This window comes from Podarcis erhardii, assembly GCF_964252035.2.
Source record: "Podarcis erhardii genome assembly, chromosome: 6".
Classification (NCBI taxonomy): Eukaryota; Metazoa; Chordata; class Lepidosauria; order Squamata; family Lacertidae; genus Podarcis; species Podarcis erhardii.
In genome coordinates this window covers 34,178,631-34,201,339 of record NC_138510.1, presented here as the reverse complement: position 1 = coordinate 34,201,339, position 22,709 = coordinate 34,178,631, and the positions used below count along the sequence as shown (strand labels likewise).

At 45.5% G+C, this 22,709-nt stretch overlaps 1 protein-coding gene across 1 annotated transcript in view; it reads right to left on the bottom strand.

Moving 5' to 3' along the window:
• LAD1 (ladinin 1) overlaps positions 1-21,637 on the bottom strand; it is a 28,910-nt gene extending 7,273 nt beyond the window's left edge. Inside the window, exons 1-5 of the mRNA XM_081867018.1 lie at positions 21,368-21,637; positions 5,533-5,676; positions 3,772-4,345; positions 1,645-1,794; positions 642-685 (exon numbers count right to left, since the gene is read on the bottom strand). Of these exons, the coding sequence (XP_081723144.1) occupies positions 642-685; positions 1,645-1,794; positions 3,772-4,345; positions 5,533-5,676; positions 21,368-21,405 (950 nt within the window). The 5' untranslated portion in view covers positions 21,406-21,637. The remainder of the gene's footprint in view (positions 1-641; positions 686-1,644; positions 1,795-3,771; positions 4,346-5,532; positions 5,677-21,367) is intronic.
• Between the last annotated feature and the right edge of the window lie 1,072 nt (positions 21,638-22,709).

Genomic DNA, 22,709 nt, shown 5'->3' with positions numbered 1-22,709 from the left:
TACCAGTGGAATTTGATGGCTCACTCATCTCTCTTTTAAAAAAATAAAAATGCTGCAATATTTATTTTAATTCTTTTCTTTTTGTACTTTTGTCTCTTTTTATAGCAAGAAACACTTATGGATACAGGAAGTGCAATGACTTTGTACTCAAGGATTTGAGTTGCATACACACTGTGAATGGTCTTTAACTAAGTTATATTCAGAGTAGACCTATCAAAATGAGTGAACATGATTAAGTTGAGTCCATTGCTTTTAATGGGTCTACTCTGTGTATAACTTAGTTGAATACCACCTCAGATATTCAAAGCACATGACCTCCCCAAAGACTCATGGGAACTGTAGCTTACCCACCACAGAGCTACAATTCCCAGCATCCTTAAACAAACTACAGCTCCCAAGATTCTTTTGAGGAAGTCATGTGCTTAAAATTTGCTCCAGGTGAATCGTGTGCATGCAGCCTTTTACAGCTAGAAAAGCATTCTACTCTCCAGCCCCCCGGTCTAATGTTTTCTATGCAGAACTCAAACAAATTCAATAAATATTTCAAAGGTCCACAAGAAAGAAATCTAACAAAAGCTCACAAGCCCTAAGTGCCCTGAGCATCTTGACAAATCTAAAGAATTAGCCTGATACCCACTTACCTTCTGCTTAATGTATCATCTTGTTTCTCTTTCCTGGGGACAACCTAGAGACACAATAATTGGTGGTGATTAATGGTGGTCTTTGCCACAAGGGAAGAAATTGAACTGCTAGACTAAACCTGCCAAGAAGATACCCTTCCAATGTGGACGGTTAAGGCTGGGCATGATCAGCTAAGCAGGCCGACTCTGAGCAATTGAATTAGCCAAGGAACATGGGGAGTGGGCTGGCCACATATCCCCTGCTGTCCCAACTTTTTTCAAGGAGGGCCAGATTTGATGAAGTAAACATGTGTGAGGGCCGACCAAAGTTGCTGAGCTTTTTTTAGGATTTTAACCCAGGACATATACTGCCAGAGGGCCTAGGGCTTGCTGATCAGAAGGTCGGCGGTTCAAATCCCCACGACGGGGTGAGCTCCTGTTGCTCAGTCCCTGCTCCTGCCAACCTAGCAGTTCAAAAGCACATCAAAGTGCAAGTAGATCAATAGGTACTGCTCCGGCGGGAAGGTAAACAGCGTTTCCGTGTGCTGCTCTGGTTCGCCAGAAGTGGCTTAGTCATGCTGGCCACTAGTGGCGTAGCATGGGTTGTCAGCACCCGGGGCAAGGCAAGTAATTTGCGCCCCCTAACCCGTGGATTTGCGCCCCCTAACCCTAACCCCCAGGTGTTGTGCCCGGTGCGGCCAGCCCCCCCCCCTGCACCCCCCATGCTACGCCACTGCTGGCCACATGACCTGGAAGCTGTATGCCGTCTCCCTCGGCCAGTAAAGCGAGATGAGCACCGCAACCCCAGAGTCGGTCACGACTGGACCTAATGGTCAGGGGTCCCTTTACCTTTTTATATACTGCCGGGGGGGGCACATTAAATCTGGTGGGCCAGATTAGGCCCCTGAAATGGACTTTGGACATGCCTTGTATATAGAGTCCCAGTAATCTGAATAATGCACAAAGTGGTCTCTTGTCCTTTTCAAAGGATGAGTATTTTCCTGCCTTGATCATGAATACCTACCCGGAATGAGATTGTCCTTGGGCTGACTCGTTTGAATGAACTACTGTAGGTAATCAGAGGTTGAGAGGTTAGTAAGGGAGCCTCAAATCCATCCTGAGCAGAGGGAGAGCTTGCAGCTTCTTCTATTTTGAGCCTAATTCTTTCTGCTGCCTGGAAAACAAATATGAGTCAAGAAACCATAGGGTGGATTGAGAGAAAAGTCTGGGCTGATACGATAATGGCAGGGACACTTCTCTGAAGTGGCCCCTCAATTATGGAATTCAGTTAGGAGTGAGATCCAGCAAATGCCATCCTTCCATTTTCATAACAAGCCTTGAAGACTTATTGGTTGACTGTGACATTTGGGAGCTGGTGAAGTAGATGTTACTGTGTTTGATGGTGTTTGCTGGGCTACTGGGAAGCAGTTTATGCTGGCTTTTAAGATAGGTTTGGGGGAAGTTGATGTTAAATTTTAAAATAGCTTTAATGTTTTATTTTATATGGATAATTAAAAGTTAATCAGTGTTTTGGGAGGCATTTTTTTGGACTGAATGTTGGTCTACACTGTCTCGCCAGAGTGGTGCATGCTCTAGTTATCACCTGCTTGGACTACTGCAATGCGCTCTGCATGGGGCTACCTTTGAAGGTGACCCGGAAACTACAACTAATCCAGAATGCGGCAGCCAGACTGGTGACTGGGGGCGGCCGCTGAGACCACATAACACTGGTCTTGAAAGACCTACATTGGCTTCCAGTACGTTTCCGGGCACAATTCAAAGTGTTGGAATGACCGGCAGAATTCGAGATCAAGGAGAAGAGCAGGTGGAAGAGGACTGGAAGAAGTTTAAAGTCTACCTATAAAAACACTGTAAAATTTTTGAGTGTTGAGGACATTGAAAAGGAAAAGAAGGGGTTCTAGTGTCTAAGTTAATAAGACTACAAAGGGAGGGACTAAGAATGAAAATGAATAAAGAATGATCTTGCTGAACTAATTATTACATAGAATACAAGATCGGGAGGCGGGTGGAAGTAAGGAAAATAAGGTTTTGAAGGGTATAATTGGAAAGTGGGCTTTTTTTTTTCTATGCTAAAATTTCTTTTTTCTCTTCTTTTTTTTGTCTATGTTCTTTTTTTCTTTAGTAATGTTTGTGGATTTTTATGTTGGAATGGAAATTTGCTTTTTTGTTCTTTTTTTGTGTAAAACTCAATAAAATATTATATTAAAAAAAAAAAAAGTGTTGGAGCCCTAAACGGCCTCGGTCCAGTATACCTGAAGGAGCGTCTCCACCCCCATCATTCTGCCCGGACGCTGAGGTCCAGCGCCGAGGGCCTTCTGGCGGTTCCCTCATTGTGAGAAGCAAAGCTGCAGGGAACCAGGCAGAGGGCCTTCTCGGTAGTGGTGCTTGCCCTGTCGAACACCCTCCCATCAGATGTCAAATAGATAAACAACTACCTGACATTCAGAAGACATCTGAAGGCAGCCCTGTTTAGGGACATTTTTAATGTTTGATGTCACTTTATTTATCACTTTATTATTATTATTATTATTATTATTATTATTATTATTATTATTATTCTGTTGGGAACCACCCTCTGTGACTAGGGAAACCCAGCCAGATGGGCGGGGTACAAATAAATTTATTATTATTATTATTATTATTATTATTATTATTATTATTATTATTATTTATATGTGAACAAATAAAATAATGTAAGAGACTTTATTTATAGCACAGATGAACAACCTGAAGTCCCATCCTCAATTTACCTAGCCCACAACGGCTGATGATGTCCCATTCTTCCACTCCATCAGAGTTCCTTCCTTTCAGTTTATTTACTCCTTATTTCTCATAGAATCATAGATTTGGAAGGGACCCTGAGGATCATCTAGTCCAACCCCCTGCAATGCAGGAATATGCAGCCGTCCCATACGCTAATCGAACCTGAAGCCTGGTGTTACCAGCACTGTGCTCTCATCAACTGAGCTATCCAGGCTTCTCAATCCCAGTGCTGAATGAAGCTGACAACTGTGGAGACTCCAGTTCACTCTACCTCTGACTTGCACTGATACCCAATGAACATTTACTGCCTTTCCCTTCCAGCCCTTTGGCTTGCATTTCTTCCCTCTAAAATTCCAAGACTGAGTACCTGTGGCCCAGAGGCAGCTGGAGCCGCTTCTGTGAAGCTCCTGGCCCTGGGGTTAATCTTGACCTCAAGCCGGCTGATGCTCCTACGCTCCCAAGAAGCTCGCAGAGGCTGCTGTGTGGCCACCTCATTCTGGACTGCAGCTGGTCGCTGAGACTTGTGCTCCTTCAGTGCCTTCTGCTCCTCACTGAAGACTGAATCCTCATCCAACTTCTTGGGGTCCTGATCTAAGTTTTCCTGTTTCTCTGAGCTTCTCACCTTCTTTTCCTCACTCAGGTTTTGATGGTTTTCTTTGTCAGGCTCCTTTTGCTGAGCCAGGCTTTCACATTTTTCCACTGTGGGTTCCTTCTTCTCCTGGGGTGGTTCTGAAGAAGGCTTAGCTTTCTTTTCAGCAGCTTCCTCTTTCCATTTCCTGGCAGGCACTGTCTCCATTTTCTCCTGTTTCACATTATTGAACATCTCCACTCTCCTCCTTACTCTGTCATCTGGCTTATTTATTACCTCTTCCAGTGTCCTCTCCTTTGCTGGCTTTGAGTTCTCCTGCCTGGAGGGCTTTACTTCCAAGGAGCCCCGGAACCTACAATTAAAAAAGAGAAAGGAAGCTCTCAAAAGTTCCCTTTAGAGCTCAGGAGCTGACATGAATCCCAGGTTATGGGTGCCCAATGGAGCCTGCAAGACTTCCCTGATCCAGTTTTTCCTCGCCTCCCCCAAACCCAAACTAAAGTACAGTGGTACCTCAGGTTAAGTACTTAATTTGTTCCGGAGGTCCATTCTTAAGCTGAAACGGTTCTTAACCTGAGGTACCACTTTAACTAATGGGGCCTCCTGCTGCCGCCACGTGCCCGTGCGATTTCTGTTCTCAATCTGAAGCAAAGTTCTTAACCCGAGGTACTATTTCTGGGTTAGCAGAGTCTGTAACCTGAAGCGTATGTAACCTGAAGCGTATGTAACCCGAGGTAAACCAAAAGATTTCACCAGACTTGGAAATCAGTGGAATTTGGTTCAGGCCCCACAATCAGTTGTTTCAACCTCTGCATAACCGTGCAGAGTCATATACAAGGTGTGACTGGAAAGTTTGGTGATTGGTCATAGAAATCAGCCAGTGAGAAATATTCGAACTTACAATCAGCATTGGAAACCCACAAAATGCTCACAGTTGTGTATGGGGATGAAGCTGTAACTTGAAAGACAGTGGTTTAAGCATTTCCGTGAAGGGCGGCAAACCACTGAAGACAACCCTCAGTCTGGCAGACTGTTGACGAGCAGAACAGCAGCAAATGTCGACAGAGTTCGTGAGTTATTGATGCGGGATTGGCGTTTGTCAGTCCAAAAGATGGCGAAAGAATTGAATATTCCGCGTGAAATCGTTACTGAGGTTACTGAGTTGTCCCACCCTCCATAGTATGCTGATCTGGTCCCACTGGATTTCTTTCTTTTTCCAAAACTGAAATCTGCACTGAAAGGGCACAGATTTCCCAACATTTTATGCATCCAAGCTGCTGCAGTGGGGGAACTGAGAGCAGTATGAAAAGAAGACTTCTCCAGAGGTTTCCAGCAGTTCTACGAACGCTGTCAACGGTGCATTGTATCAGAGGGGACCTACTTTGAAGGCCTGTAAGGCATGTATGTTCGAATATTTCTCACTGTCCAGTTTCTGTGACCATTCACCAAACTTTCCATTCACACCTTGTACATTTTCCCTTGCCAAGCAACAACCTCCAGAGCCTTGAGAGCTCTGTTTTTCCCTTCCCAGCAAACATATACCTATTTGGTGTTCGGCTGGTCGCATTCTGTACTGTGTTGGGGGTCTCCTCCTTCACTTCGGTGGTGGAGCTCAGCTGCCTGTGCCTCCGCCTGCGCTCCCTCTCCTGCTCTTCCTCATCCTCAGTACTCCATTGTTGGGCCAGGCTAGAAGGGAAAGCATGGGAGAGAGAGAAGCAAGCATTATTCAGCTGCTGCTGACTCAGAAATCCTTGCGCTGATGGAATGAGCTAGATGGATAATGCCCATAGTCTCCAAACACCCCAGCACTTAGATCAACATTACATTAGAGGCCCTTCTCTGTGTCCCTCACCTTCCCACCAGAGCTACTGTAGGGAAAAGCATACAGGGAAGAGCTTTCTCGGCTATGGCATCACAGTTCTGCAATGTCCTCCTTGGAGAGGACCACCTGGCTCAGCCTAGGCCTTCTCTTAAGACTAAGTTTTGTAGTGCAGCATTTGACCAATGGCATTCTGACAGTCACTTTATTATTTCTTCTGGCTTCTGAGAGTTTTGCTTTTATTCTGCCTTTGCAGAACTGTCTTCTAGGTCTTTCAGACAAGCTTTTCATTGCACATTCATCCTGATCTGTTTGCACAGTGCATCTCTGGGCCCAGTTTAAACTGCTGGTTGTTGCATTGGAAGCCTTAAATGGTACAGAACCAGGTTATTGGAAAAGCCACTTTACACCTCTATGGATCTGCCAAGATTGGCAATAGAGGCCTGAATTAAGGATCTGCCAAAATGTTCCATCAGTTTGTTGTGCATGAGATACAGGGCCTTTTTTGGGATGACTAGAAGTGTATTTGACTCCTTCCCTGATCAGGCCTAAATGCCTGGATTCTCCAGTCTACGTTTAGATACAAATTTAATAAATACAAATTTAATAAATACAAATTTAATAAATAATAATAATTAAATAAATGCACCGGTTGTTGAATTTTTATTTTTATTTTCTGAACCTTTTTAATGCTGCTGTTTTAATTACCGGTAGTTGTGCTCAATTTCTGAGGTGGTCTTTTACCCTGAAATGCAGTTTTAAATATATATTAAATAAATGTAGCTGAGGGCAATAATTACATATATAAACCTCTCTTTTCTTACTCAAGATTGGTTTTTAAAATTTCACATAACATACACAAACACACATGAAACATGGTTGTCTTTGCTGTACCACATACTTTATATGTATTCTGAGATGGTGTGGTTACATGGAGACAGGACCCAGGCCTACTATGAGGCAGAATGAGGCAGCTGCCTGAGACGGCAAATTCTGAGGAGTGGTCTGCCCTGCATTCCCTAAAATAGCTTGCTGCCCTAGCAGTGAGGCTACCTGAGGCAACCCACCTTGGGCAGCATGCTCCAAGGGGCAGGAGATCCGAATCCGGCCTTGTCAACAGAATGCCCCCTTTTCATCAAGACTCTCTGCAAAAATGGGGTGTTCCTACAGAGCTGCTGCTGTGTTGCTGCTGGTCTCCTTCCATCCTGCTGGGATGTGGGCACAGATTGGGGGACGGGAACAGGGGGGGATGCATCAGTGAACATTTCTTGCTCTCCTTCTTTGTGCCTTAGCACACAACTGGGTGGGGGTGGGAAATCAGTCCCAGGGAAACTGTGATATGATGTGGCACCAGATTTCCCATGTCTACATTATATCTCCAGAGTTCCACATCTCCTGGGCACAGCTCTGTTCTCCAGATAGATGCATCAAAATCTGTCAGATGCATCAGAGAGGCAGATGCATCAGAACAGGTTGTGTACAGGCTTTCATGAGCACAGATCTCTGTGCGAAAGCACCCAAGATTTCAACTTGTTTTGGTAGCTACGTGGGCATTGCTGAAACTCCTGCGACTGAAACGGCTCCAGCTATCGACTGTGGCACTGGCGTGCCCAGCCCCCTGGCATTCAAGAAAGCTGCCACTCCTGCTATCACAGGATGCTGGTTAATCATTATTGTGCCATGGATTCCACTGCATTTTTTTTACTTTCAATAAAAAGTTACGCTGTGTTGTTTTCCACTCTTGTGAGAGGCCCATGCAAATGGGGAAGTGGGGAATAAGCGGGGGGGGGGGGGGGATGGGACAAAGAGGAAAGAAAAAGAAGTGTGTTTAAACCTTTGCACTGAATTTTTAAAATCCTATAGGAGCAGCAAGCTGCCTGCCTGCAGCCAGTAATGAAACCAGAAATGGCAGCAATCTGCTTGGAGTACACATCAACTTCTGTTCCATTCATGACTCATAGACCCTTCCCTTCTGTTGTTCTTAGATCATAACAAGAGAGCCCCACCCTCTTCTACAATCTGAGTTTTTCTCTCTCTCTTTTTTTAGGAAGAATAAGAAGAGGAGGAGGAGGAAGAAGTGAATTAACTGTGTGCAGTCGTACCTTAGTTGTCAAACTTAATCCATTCCAGGAGTCCCTTTGATTCCCGGAACCGTTCAAAACCCAAGGCGCAGCTTCCAACTGGCTGCAGGAGCTTCCTGCACTCAATCGGAAGCTGTGGAAGCCGCGTCAGATGTTCGACTTCCAAAAAACGTTCCAAAAAACGTCCCTTGAAGGACAGCCAAATTTAAATAACAATCTGACACACAGCTGTGAGGCATTTGCGAGCTTTTTTGCGGAGAAGGTCCTGTTGCTCCGCCATGACCTCCCTGCCAATTTGGATACAATAAAGGAACTGGAGGCCCCTCGACTGTCCTCGGGTCCAGTATTGGACCATTTTGACCGGATATCTCCAGCCGATGTGGACTGACTCCTCCGAGCTGGAAAGCCCACCACCTGTCCTCTTGACCCGTGCCCGTCATGGCTGATTAGAGCGTGTCCAGACGAGGTGCAGGCCCCCCTGGGGGATATCATCAATTTGTCCCTTGGCACCGGGATATTCCCAGGGGAACTGAAGGAGGCAGTGGTGAGTCCGCTCTTAAAGAAAACATCATTAGATCCCTTAGATCTATCCAATTACCGCCCGGTCTCGAATCTTCCATTCCTGGGTAAGGTGATTGAGAGAGCGGTTGCTGAACAGCTTGGTAGGTTTCTGGATGAAACATCTGCTCTGGATCCATTCCAGTCCGGCTTCCGTGCTGGTCATGGGACCGAGACGGCTCTGGTCGCCCTAACAGATGATCTCCGTAGGCAGCTGGATCGAGGCGGGTCGGGGCTGCTGATTCTTCTAGATCTGTCAGCAGCCTTCGACATGGTCGATCACGAACTCCTGGACCACCGCCTTGCCGACGTGGGGATCCAGGGCACAGTCCTTCAATGGCTGCGCTCATTTCTCTCTGGTCGGGGACAGAGGGTGGCGCTCGGGGGGGAATTGTCATCGCGCCACTCCTTGGTGTGTGGAGTGCCTCAGGGTGCGATTCTCTCCCCAATGCTTTTTAACATCTTTATGCGCCCCCTCGCCCAGCTTGTCCGGAGTTTTGGGCTGGGTTGCCATCAGTATGCCGATGACACCCAACTCTATCTGTTGATGGATGGCCATCCTGACTCGGCCCTCGATACACTGGCGAGATGTCTGGAAGCTGTGGCTGGATGGTTACGTGGGAGGCGGTTGAAGTTAAATCCTTCGAAGACAGAGGTCCTCTGGCTGGGGCGGGACGATATGGGATTGAGGGGGCAACTCCCATCTCTTGCAGGGGTGCAATTAGTGCCAGCACCGTCCGTTAAGAGTTTGGGTGTAATCTTTGATACCTCCCTCTCTATGGAGGCGCAGATTACAGCTATAACAAAGGCGGCATTTTTTCATCTCCGCCAAGCTAAGCAGTTGGCCCCTTATCTCTCTCGCCCTGACCTAGCCACTGTGATCCATGCTACGGTCACCTCCAGACTGGATTATTGTAACTCGCTCTACGTGGGGCTGCCCTTAAGACTGACCCAGAAACTCCAGCGGGTGCAGAATGCCGCGGCGAGACTCCTTATGGGGTCTTCGCTGCGAGATCACATTCATCCGGTACTATACCAGCTGCACTGGCTCCCGGTGGAGTACAGGATCAGGTTTAAGGTGCTGGTTTTAACCTTTAAAGCCCTATACGGCCTAGGACCCTCGTACCTACGGGACCGCCTCTCCTGGTATGCCCCACAGAGAAACCTACGGTCTGCAAATAATAACATCCTCAAGGTCCCAGGCCTCAGAGAGGTTAGGCTGGCCTCAACTAGAGCCAGGGCCTTCTCGGCTGCGGCTCCAATCTGGTGGAACGCTCTGTCACAAGAGACTAGGGCCCTGCGGGACCTGACATCCTTCCGCAGGGCCTGCAAGACAGAGTTGTTCCACCAGGCCTTTGGTCAGGGCGCAGCCTGACTCCCTCCTCTGGCAACCTGCTTAGAATCTTGCTTAATTAGTTGCCATTAATTTGATTTTAATTGATTTTTATAATGAAATATTTTTAGAATGTGTGAATATCTGATTGTTTGATTGTTGATTGTTGTTAGCCGCCCTGAGCCCGGCTTCGGCTGGGGAGGGCAGGATATAAATAAAATTTATTATTATTATTATTATTATTATTATTATTATTATTAAAAACTGGAACCCTCACTTCTGGGTTTTCAACGTTCGGGAGCCGCAACGTTTAACAACTATGCCGTTCGACAACCAAGGTACGACTGTACTGTTCCTTTAAGCTAAGTGTTGCTGGACTGCTTCTCGCATCATCCCTGGTCATGCTGGGGTGGCCTTAGGGGAGTCATAGACCATACTTTCTGTGTATGCACCTGCCTTAAGCACAGTCCAGCACTCAGTCAGAAATCCTGCCATAGGCCCATGTATGAAAGCTTTGCCAGATCGCTGTATATAGTATATGTTTTATGTTACCAACACCTCCATTGATTCTGAATGAGGAATAGGTACAACATGCTGAAACAGATAGCACATTAGTACTACATCCATTCCATACACAGACAGTCCAGCAACAGATTTTGCTCACGTGGAGCAGGATCGATCATCCTGCACTGAAGCATTCCTGTTGGGACCATGGGGGAACCCAGCCAGAGGAGGGTTTTCATCTGCAGTCTGCTCTGCTGCAGTTCTGCCATCGGCAAGCCTGAAAGTTGGCTGGCAGACACATTCCACTATAACAATGCAGTTCATCAGCATCCTCCATCAAAGGCTTCTGAGCCCCATCCACAAGAATGACAACATGGGAAAACGTTGTTCTTTTGCAATGAAAATGAAGCCAACTTCAGGTGTTTAGCCCGGAGATGTGAAGGCAAAGGTGTGTAGAGAGATGGGGTGCACGCATCCGCCACACCCTCAGCTGCATTGACATGCCCCCTCCACCCTCAAACTTGATAAGGTCAGAAGGTAGTTTGCAATAAATATTGTTTTTATTATTATTATTATTATTATTATTATTAGCTTTTTTCTTTTGCCATGGCATGACAGATGAGGTGTCTTCTCCCCTAGGATGAGATCCATTTCATAGTTTGTAAGTCATTGTTTCTACATTCCCATCCACACTTGCAAATCAGCATGCATATTTTTGTGTCCTCTTCTACAAGTATGCTTTTCCGCCAGCTACTCTGTCTGGCAAGGCAACATGGCACAGCTCAGACAAGGCCAGACTGGCTTGGAGGGCTGCAAACTCAGTCCAGGCAGGCTGCTTCTGGGCCACCACCAACAGTCACCTAGGGGTGCACATCACAGAGGGCAGCAGCAGACTTCTCTTCTTCACAAGGTATAATGGCTGAAATAACAAAAACTGTGCACACTATGATACCTGCACTGGCTTTCAGTCACTGTGGACAGGGCACCCACCTCTCACCCTCCCTACAACATGGCAGCCAAGGGGGGGTTGTTTTTGTTTTTTTGTTTTAATGAATAAATGTTTCACCTTCAAGAGAGAGAGAGAGAAGGTGGTTTGCAAGCATGTTTCCCTGAAAGAACTTGCAAGCTTCCTCGCTATCAGGAAATTTAGCTTATCTGGGCTCATTAGGAGACTTGTCAGGTTCATCAGGTAACAACAGTAAGAAAACTGTTCAGAGTTTGGTGCTAAACACACTAAGGTCAGTAATTGGGGGTGGGGGGAGAGATGCCCAGTGAGGCTGGGAGCAGAGCTGATCCTTTTGCATACTTTTGCCCTCACATTTGCATACTTTTGCATACTTTTTGCCCTCCAAACTGAACTGCCCAAGAGCAATTTTGTTTCATGTTCACCACAGGTACACTTTAGGAAAGTGAAAACGTTCCATAAAACCTCACTTTTTATCAAATCCAGCAGAGGCTTTCCTATTTCTCTTTGCACAACTGCCTGGTGATTAGGAAATCCTTGCTAATGATTTTAAAAACATTGCAAAACCACTCCACAAGTGTTTTGGCAGCATATTCACTCTCCAGAGGTTTATATCTGTATATCTGATCATGACCTCAGGAACACACAAGTTTTGCAGCTTCAGTCCCAATCCGCCAATAATAATTCATTTCAATGAGGTTTGTGCAGGACAGGTTCCTAGTAGATTCTGATCTTGCTGCCTTAATATTCAAGTCAATTGCTCACTAAGAGAACGATTCACAGCTCTCCCGATATTATTACAAATCGTACAGGTATTTGTTTACCAAGGAAAACAAGTACTGGAATGAAACTATGAGAATGTCTAGCCCGTATTGTTGCCAAGGCAAATTTGCCAAATTAAACTGCATATGGGGAATCTGTAATATCATAAGCAAACAGTTACATCATTATGAGTTAATATATCATAATCCTGTGTGGTCCAAAGATCAAAGACTTATTAAGCCATGGTCTCACTTGTGGCCTCAGGCAAAGATTCACCTCTCATCCTTAATTCCCAGCCTGCAGTTCTGCAGAAGTGCTGCTGTGAAGATGCAGTGGATAGTGATGGAACATTTGGTGCAGAAGTGGAGGAGAAACAGATTAAAAGCAAATGCAAGGATGGGAGTTCCACTGGGGAAGAGCTGTCACAGTGATGACATTTTGCCAATCAAACCTGTTCCAAAGTTTTTCCTAACATTTTGCCAAAATCTATATCCTTGCAATTTTCACCCATTGCTTCTAGGCTTCTCTCTAGAGCAACAGACCCAGCTAGTGGATGCGCATACCACACCAGGCACCTGAGCGGCTAAGCTACGCCACTAGTCCCAACCAGCAGATTTTGGAACTCTTGAAGCAGATGGTGTGTTGAGCTTAATAATAGGAACCTCTAACAGAAGTATTGCCCAGTCCACATTTCACTATCACATCAACAAGGATACCATGGTAGTCCTTGCGAAATGCTTTGCTGAAATCAAGATATACTATATCACAGTGATTGTCTAAACTATTAAAAAAAAAGTGGTTGGTCTGGATAACCTAGATAACTAGGCCTGAATAACCTGGTTCTCTTTGCAGTGTGTATTCAGTGATAGTGCATCTAAATCTAATGGGGGGATGGGTACTCTAAGCCACAATTTCCTAGCCTTAACTACCTAAGAAAGTTATTGGTCAGATATATAAATGGATAGTTATATCAATGAAAGCTCTTATTTAACTTCATATTTTTAAAAGTGAAGAAAAGGACTTTGTATACTGAAAAGTGATATACAATTAATATAATATTAAAAAATAAAAGATTGAAATATTGCCACTTATCATACAACACTTCAAAATAGCAAATTCCCTTTGCTATTTTTATTGTGCTAGCTCAGGCAACAATCTAGAGACAATAGATCTGTTTCAGCTAAGTTGTTGAATGAGCCTTGACTCATGCAATTGAAACTTCCCACCTTGGGTCCCTCTGGGCACCCTAAATCTGCTCTGCAGGGTTAGAGGAAACCCAGAACATGTTTAGGGATGGAGAAGACATGCAGGGGGAAGTCCTGTTATATGGGTGACCTCATTCCTGTTATGCACATCCTACCTGATGCTACACTGAATTCCACCCAACAGCCATTGGAAGGAATGTAACATAGCACTCAAGGGGCATTGAATGAAATGGGAGAAAGCCCCATGGTGCTAGTTCTTCCACTTGTATGGCTCATTAGCTGAATCCCTCCTCCTAGAATTCCCATTTTTGTCCCAGGGGGAACTACAGCTTGAGACAAGTGACCTGGCCAAGGTAGAGTGACAGTCTGGCAAAAGTAGAATCTTAAATCAAAATCAGCCCCCTACTTGATGACACGAACTCTCACTCACATAGGACTTTGGGGAAGAAAAACTTGGCCCCACTCAGCAGGAATGACAGTGGTACTGGTGTGAATGGGGAAGGGAGGGGCTCACCACATTTTGAAATAGGTGACATAATAGACATTACCATCTAAAGGGAAGGGACCCTGTAAAACTTTCATTCCAGAACCTAGAATAGGGATAACCAATATGATGTCTTCCAGTTGCTGCTGGACTACAACTCCCATAATTCCTGGCCATTGCTCATACTGACTTGGGTTGATAGGAATCCAACAAATTTGTGGGTAGCCAATGTGGCTCTCCAATCACCTAACCAACCACGTCCCTGACTTTCAGCACCAGCTCCTGCCAATATCTGAATAAAACCCACTCATATATTGAAATATACTTGGAGTCCTGCAGTGATTTCATACTCTTTATTGCAGCTTGTAAAACAGTGATTGAATTTCCCCCCAAAGCTCAGGCCTTTATATACATTATGTGCACAATGAGTCCCATCTGATTGGCTGATTCAGCTTCCCTGCTGGAGCCTGATTGGTCTTTTCCTGCAGGCCAATGAGTTGTTGCATTCTACGATCCTACCAGCCTAATAGGCTGATTAACTTCCTCCAGGAGCCTGATTGGTCTTCTCCTGTAAACCAATCAGTTGTTGCATTATAGGATCCTACCTGCCTATTGTTCTAGGATCCAAGCTTAGTACATAACACATATAAATCATACATGTGTACAATCTCAGCTTGGTCAGATCTCTGCTATAGGCACATACACAGCTGACGCATGTACAGAGGTTCTTCTCAGACCTTCAGATGAACAGGCACATTTTGGAATGGGGCAGACACTATACCGATTTCCTACATGCCAGAATTCAAGGAATGTCTAAAAATGTTTTACCTTTCAAAAACATAAATTAAAAATCTGCATTATATTGAGCAGGAAAATATATGTTAAAGGACATGGGAAACCCCTAGATTTATATTAAGCATTTTGACTGGTTCACAGATGTGTTTGTTAATAAATCAGAAAATGTAACCAATGCTGGACAGGAAACTCATAATTGGCTGTGTGAGTTTGAGCAATTGGAATGCATTACCAAGAACTAAAGAGCTAAGGAAGGGCTTTCCTGTCAAAAATGTGTTTGCAACCATTGTCAAAACAAGATACCAAAAGAAAGCAAGATGCAACAGGAAATCAGGCACATATTAACCACTCCAGGAACAAGACTTAGTCTTCCAAAGTATCTTTTCTCCTTCCTGTTTTGAAGCCAGACAATGCACGGCTCTTCCTTTCCTTTATCACAAATATAAGAGGAAGGAAGCTGAGAAGACACTGCTCCCGCCTCCCCCCGCCCGGTTACATACAGACCACCAAGTGCCCAAGGTGTTCTTTATATACCACAGCAGCAGGATTTGAGATTTCTCCTGTGGTCTCCCCTCAAACTCCCTGTCTTTCAAGTTGTTCTTGTTGAGATTACCGTGCATGTCCCACTGAAGCTACCTTTGTGCTCAGGTTCCATCATTGCCAATTTTGTCATTTTTCTTTTGTCGGTTCAAGTTTGAGGTCACACAATCTTCTGGAATCCCCGGTTTTCATTTTATAGGAGTTCAGCCAGGATCATTACATAGACACTTCTTTGACATCTGAACAGCACACGCCAAAAGAGTTGCATACACATGTAGCTGCCCTCCTTAAACACTCATCATCTTGACAGCACTTAAATTCCCCTTCTCCATTTTTACTTTGTGAGCTATAACCTGTTCTCCTCGTACCTACCCCCTTTGCCCTTGTTATGTTTGCATTATTCAAAACAAAACTAACACTTAAACAACACAAATAACTTTGATCACTCCACGGGAAAATTTATTTCTATTCCTGCACTGCCGGGAGTTGGACTAGAATGACCCCCAGGGTCACTTACAACTCTATAATTCTATGATTTATTAATACATTTACATTCCACCTTTCCTTCAAGAAGCTCAAGGGGGCATACATGGTTCTCCCCTCTCCCCAGATATCTTAACAACAACCCTGTGAGGTAGCTTAGGCTGAGAGGGAGTGACTGGCCTAAGGTCACCTGTGAGCTTAATGGTTGAATGGGGACTAGGAGCCCAGCCTCCCAGGCCTTAGTCCAACACACTGCCTATCTTTCTGTGTTATTTCTATCCCATCCTCAGCTCATGTCATTGTTAGCATCTAGTCTACTCACTTGGGCAATATACACGGGGTTCTAACTCATCCCACCCATCAGGTTGCCCTGCCCTATGTGTAGATAATACAAGCGTTGTGATTACATGTGAAACTCCCAAAAGATGGGGGTAGTCTAGGTCATCACTTAATTGAAATTCCGCCAGGCTTGACATTACATCACTCCTTGGCATCTCACCAGCAACAAGGAACAAGAAGGTGTGGAACTCTGGGGAAGCTAGAATTTTGGAGCAGACAGATGAGCAGATAACATCCTTAAGATTGTCACATGAATCCCGACTCTTAATCAGAGATGTGATGGATGAATAGCAAGGACATGACAAATGCTCTCACTTCCATCAGACTAGAATTAGGGAGAAATCATCACTGGACCTCCCTCCAACTCACTTCATCATGCATAGGTATGCTCAAGACATGTGATTATCATCTGTAAACTTAGTGTGCACAAAGACTTAAAGGGGTGAATTTTGAATATATTTTAGTATCACTGGGCAGAATTCAGTCAAAATTAAACACTGCAAGTCCATCCATTTCAATGACGAAGTGCCTAAATGCTTGCCATTGAATAGAACTAGAAATTTCAGGTGTATTCTGCCAGTTCTTATTAAATTAACCCTAACCGACTACAACTCTCATCAGCCCTGATCATTAGTCATGCTGGCGAGGGTTGATGGGACTTGGAATCCAGCAACATCTCCAGGCTCCAGGCAGGACAAGACTGAACTAAACTAGAGATTTTCAAATGGTTGCACACATAAGAGCCACACAATTTCAGTTATATAATCCATACAAAACCAATCTCTCAGTTAGAGGAAATGAACTTTTGGGATGCAGCTGTATTCTTTGATGCTCATAAACCACATGCCTGTGAGAGGAAAAGTCACAAACACGGGAACAAGCATCAAAGCTTCAGATTCAGAGGAAATATCCTGTTCACAAGTTATGCATTTGCTCCAACATTTCTGTCTTAAGTGAAACATCCACCAAATGGGAATCCCATCTCCTTTGTAGTCACTGAGGAATGGCCAGCTCATTACTTTCTGGTGGGTCTGTGGCAGGCATAGGCAAACTTGGCCCTCCAGATGTTTTGGGACTACAACTCCCATCATCCCTAGTTATCCACCAGTGGTCGGGGATGATGGGAGTTGTAGTCCCGAAACATCTGGAGGGCCGAGATTGCCTATGCCTGGTCTATGGAGACCACGTAAATTTGGCTATTTGTGATTCTTATGTATGGTTTGTGCCAACACACATCAATTTACACTTGACCTGTTCCCACCCTTTTTATAAAAAGCCAAATGTGTGAACAACAACTGCAGGCTACCTCTTTCTCACCAAGGCTTCTGGATCCTAACAATTTCTCCCTACCATTCAGAAGCACCCTGGCTCCATGTTAGAAACATCATTGCCAGCCTCAGGGATCTGCTGGAGTCAAGTGATTATCAAGTAATTGCTATAATACACACAAGACCTCCAAGATGAGGATAACTCTGTAGCAGGTACAATGTCCTCCAGGACTTCATATCTCTAGGCTTTCTTTCCACCACCAGTATATATAGACACATCTCTGTGAGGTGCAAATGCCATATTCCTAAGATATCAGAGCAAAACAGGTCCTACTGTATTCATAATCTGGTATCGTACATAAGATCCCACACCAAATATATCACGTGGTTGTTTTCACATCCTTCCTTAAGTTTCCTTCCCTACCTGTAGCACTTCTGGAATGAGGATTATAACACAGGAAGAGGGGGAAATGCACCATGCAAACTGGTTGGGGAGATCTGTGATCCATGCGGCTATGACGGCATCATCCATTTTCATGACACACCAATGAATGCATTCTCAATAGGGCTGGGAAACATTAATCACTCTAATTATTGGGAGAATAACAATGACTTCCTTAACTACCAATTTTAAAACATGGATTTTTAATTAGATCTTAACCACAGGTGTTCCATTTAGACAAGGGCGTTCAGTTCCGCTGACATTGTCGGGGACAATTTGTATCTGGGATGAGCAATCGTTGCCAAGTGCCAAAAAAATATTATAGAGCAGGTGGAGGACTCTGAAATTTTCTTGTCTTGCAGTATATGTGAACCTGCAGCACCAGCCAGTTGGTAGCAACAACAGGGGAGGGCTGTTGCCTTAATGCTCAGTTTGGAGGCATCTTGGAGGCACCTGGCTTGCTGTTCTGGGGAAAAGGATGTTAGACCAGATCAGAGATAGCCAACATGGTGCTTTCCAGATGTTATCATATCATGTAATTGCAGAGTTGGAAGGGACCAGGAGTATCATCTAGTCCAACCCCCCTGCAATGCAGGAATCTCCTGCCTAAAGTGGGTCTCTGGTGACCATTGGACTACAGCTCCCTTCATTCCTGACCATGCTGGTTGACTAGGACTGATGGGAGTTGGAGTCCAGCAACCTTTGGATGGCACCACATTAGCTAGTCTTGGACAAGTTGGACCTTTGGTCTGATTCAGAGGGCTCTTGTAGCAGTCCCCAAAAGAAAGGCTGGAGGTTCAAAACGTGACCATGGTCTAATCATGGCCCAACTTTAGCCCATATCAGTTTGTCTGTCTATATGTATTTGTAATATTTCTGTGCCACCTTTTGGGGGGCAAAGCCCTTCCAAGACTAAAAACCAGTTGAGAGATGGAGCCAAATGTGTGCGTGTATTAAACCACAGAGCCTAGGACTTGCTGATCAGAAGGTCAGCGGTTTGAATCCCTGCGATGGGATGAGCTCCCGTTGCTCGGTCCCTGCTCCTGCTAACCTAGCAGTTCGAAAGCTAGGCGGGAAGGTAAATGGCATTTCCGTGCGCTGCTCTGGTTCACCAGAAGCGGCTTAGTCATGCTGGCCACATGACCCGGAAGCTGTACGCCGGCTCCCTCGGCCAATAAAGCGAGATGAGCGCCGCAACCCCAGTCGGCCACCACTGGACCTAATGGTCAGGGGTCCCTTTACCTTTACCTTTATTCATTCAGATAGCAAAATGATTTTCCAAAGAGTGCAGGAAGCCTTGTAGTTGAGAATGGATGAATCTGTCAATTTCAATTTCTTTCTGTTTCTCATTTTCCCAACCTTACACACAGTTCTCCAATTTCCACATCAGTTTGTGAAGTCCTCATGAAAACTCAACAGTATCTTAGCGTGAATTTCTCCTGATACACACATTTTTGTACACAGTTTTGCCTGATAAACTCACTTTTGCAAAGCAACTTTACCTAAAATAAAGCATTTTTTTTAATTTTTCAAGAATATTTGCACTTCTATACACACTTTACCCTACTAATTTTTGTACACATTGCTTGGCCAGAAAACTACATTGCAAAATTCAAAGATGTGTGGATTTTGAAGGATCACTATGCTCAGTTCACACATTGTTTTGGAAAGTGAAAATTAGGTAAGCTCGTTTTTAATTACAAACTGAAGCAAATTTCTCCGCCTTGTAGTATTCGGTCAGGGGAAATCATTAACCTTCTCCAAATAATCTCCAGCTGCCACTGAGCTATTATGATCAATTGATCAGTTAGATCAGGTTGCCAACTGACTTAAAAACTCGCAATCAATGGGCCTGTAGCTTTCAAAAACAGCTTTGTTTGTTTGGTTTGGTTGTACTTTTCTCTGAGGGTGGTTCTTGGGAGTTCTTCTGCCCCAGTGCAAAAGCCAACGAAGCCAATTGCTGGACTTAGCCCAGGAATCAAATCTTACTTTGATTATTAGCTCACTAGGCGTGTGCTACAAGGTACTTTCCTTGGGAACTAGATCTGCTCATTTGATCATTACCACAGAGAAAAGGCAAAAGCTCAGCTCAAATGTGATGTGTTGCCTGAACGATCCACAATGTGATGTTGGCAAAGGGCTGCCCATGATGCCACGTTATATTTTATTGGAGTGGAGCAGGAGAGGGGAGGGGAGGGGAGGGTCTTCACTCAAACTTCCAGCTTGGCAGTTAAACACTGAAGACAGGAAGACACTCCCTTGTGGTCCTGCCTTAAGTGGCCCTGGGCAGGTTGCTATCCCATAGTCTCAGCTGCAAAATGGGAGAAAGAGTGGAACTGGCCCATATTATTTTGCCACCCCAAAGAGCAGCATCAATAAATCTAAGAGGTTCATCCTCCGCATTGCAAGTAATGCTTGGACATACCGGTTGGGTTGCACCCTGCTTCCTTTGGCCAACTGGTGATGAAAGCTGAATTGTGACCCTGAATAATGTGTCATGGCTTGGAATGGCTGTGCAGCCCTACATAAAATCTGGTTCTGGTTCACACAACTATGATTATCACTTGACCACTGTAATATGAAGTCATAGGCTGAATGTGTGAATGAACTATCCCAGCTATTAGACAGAACCACTATAGCGAATTAAATCAAGACAATTGTGTTTTTTTAGTGGAGTCAGTTCACACATTCAAGCAACCACTGAGGACTGGGGTGACATATGCATGCTCGCTACCTGATAGCTGCAACATCAAGTTCAGAGATATAACACCACAGATACAGCTTTCGTACTCTCCTCATTTCAAACTGGGACACTCACCCAAACAATGAAACATTAGTCCATTCATTGCATGAGTTTTAGGCAATCAATCATTTAAATCTCTATACTATAGTATGTGATGGATGGGTGGTGAAAAGTTCTAAAGGGAGAAAGGCACACTTTCATAGAATCATAGAACTGTAGAGTTGGAACGGACCCCGAGGATCATCTAGTGTCCAACCCAATATGCAGATGTCCCTTATCAGGATCGAACCTGCAACCTTGGCATTATCAGCACCATGCTCTAAGCAGCTGAGCTATTCTGTCTTTCTCAGCAGGCATCAACCTAGAAAGGGTAACCCCACTTTCTCACGCACAGGAGAGAATGTTTCCTTAAAATGCTACTCGCTATCTGGAGAATAATAATAATAATAGTCATCATCATCATAATCTGGCAGGGAACATCTTTTTAGTCAACCAACATGTTTAAAATCCCTTCACCTAATGGTTGGATTCTAAGCAATTAACCAACTCCCAATGTGCAGCCCCGCTTCCATCCTAACCCAACTTCGCAGTGGAGTCAGTTCTCACAATCCGCGGCCAATCCAGCAATCGCCTGTAGCGAAACCAGCCAGCCCTGTGCGCTCGGGCAGAGATGCGAGTCCGCCTCAAGAAGCATAAGTTTCCACCCCACACTGGCCTCCGGCGAAGAGAAAATGTGAAGCTCCGTTTGTATATTAAAGGGGCTACTCATCAACTAATTCTAACCTGCGCCAAGGGACCATTCGCCTCTAAGGACATCCATGCGCAAGTTTTGCTCTTCTACCCTCGGAATCCTTACAGCCCAGAGGATTTCCCCGCTGCCCTCTCCCTGGCAGGATCCCAAAGAAACTCTGCCTGCCCCCTGCCCCTCCTCCTCCTCCTCCTCCTCCTCCTCCTCCTCCTCCTCCTCCTCCTCTCTGGCTGTCCAAGACCCCTCCTTCATTCCTTCCTTCCTTCCCAACCCGGGGGGATTCCGGCTCAAGGAGAAAGCAGCACCCACCTGGAAAGCGCAGACCAGTTCTTTCTCCCGAAAGCCATGCTGATCTCCTCCGCTGGGCTTGGCCAGTGGCGGTGGCTGCTCGCTTCTTATTCTTTCCAAGGCGCTTGCAAAACTTCCCGGGGCATCAAGGCAGGAGCGAGATCCTCCGGGAAGAAGAGCACCCCGGTTCTCACGAGGCGGAGAGTCCCGCTGCGCTCGCCCGCCCCTTCCTGCCTCCTCCGCGCTGCGCTGCGCTGCGCACCTTTCCCCTGCGGTGCCACCCGTCGACTGCCGGGCCGCCTGCATCACATGGTGCTGTTATCTACCTTGACAGGCTGGGAGCTGTAATTTGTCTATTAGCAGCACCTTGCAAAAGGCACCCTGCGAGGGTGGGACGTGACCCAGCCTGCGCACAAAGGCAGCCATTCTTTGGTTGCCCGGGCTGGGGAAGAGTTTGAATTCAGCTCCACGTAAGGGCCAAGGCGCCCTGGGTTTTCGGGGGCAACTCCCTGCTCAGAACCAGTTTTTCCTGCCTCTCCGACTCTGCCTCCGGTTTCTCCACGGCTGTGCAGGCAGAGGAGGTGGAAAAAGGAGAGAGAGAGAAAGAGGGTGGAGAAAAACACTCCATCAAGTCATCCGTGTCCCACTGAATCAGAGGATCAGAGGCACCCAGATGCTTAGAGGGCTAGCTGGCAACTTGGTCACTTTCATGGGCATAGCGGGGGGGAGGGACGGGGCCAGCTCCCCCCCCCAAAAAAAATCAATACAAATCTGAGGTTTTGCCCCCCTAACAAAAGCCTGCCCCCCCCCCAAAAAAAATCCTGGTTACACCCATGGTCACCATGTCATTTTTTATTTTTTTTTAAAGGAGAATAGGACTTTCCCAAGGGTTGTTTCCAAAGGAAGTCCCTGTCTCTGAGACCTAATGCTGGTGGCAAATGGGTGGTGATCATTTTGTTTTTGAGCCATCATTGCGATTGCCTGTGATTTGCTGGGCTGTGGCAGGTTCCCAAGGAGTGAGTCACAGGGCCCATGAAGGAGTTGGAGTTGTGCTCTATCCAGCCTTGTGAGGTTAGGAGGCTGGATGAGGCGGGTGCCTCCCTGTACAACACCCACCGACACCTGAGCCCCTTATCCAAGACAGGTGCAGCAAGGTGCGCTGATCTGAAGCTGCTTGCAGAACAAGTTCGAGAGCAAAGTAAATAGCACAGATCTGAAACTCATTTCAGTCGAAAGATGACATCGTTTGGGATTATCTTTAAAAGCACAGACTTCTAATCCTCTTTGGCCTAACCCTGACAGCGTTCGTGCATGCAGAGTCACCATCATTTCTAAATGCATCGTTAAATGAGGGCTTGCATGT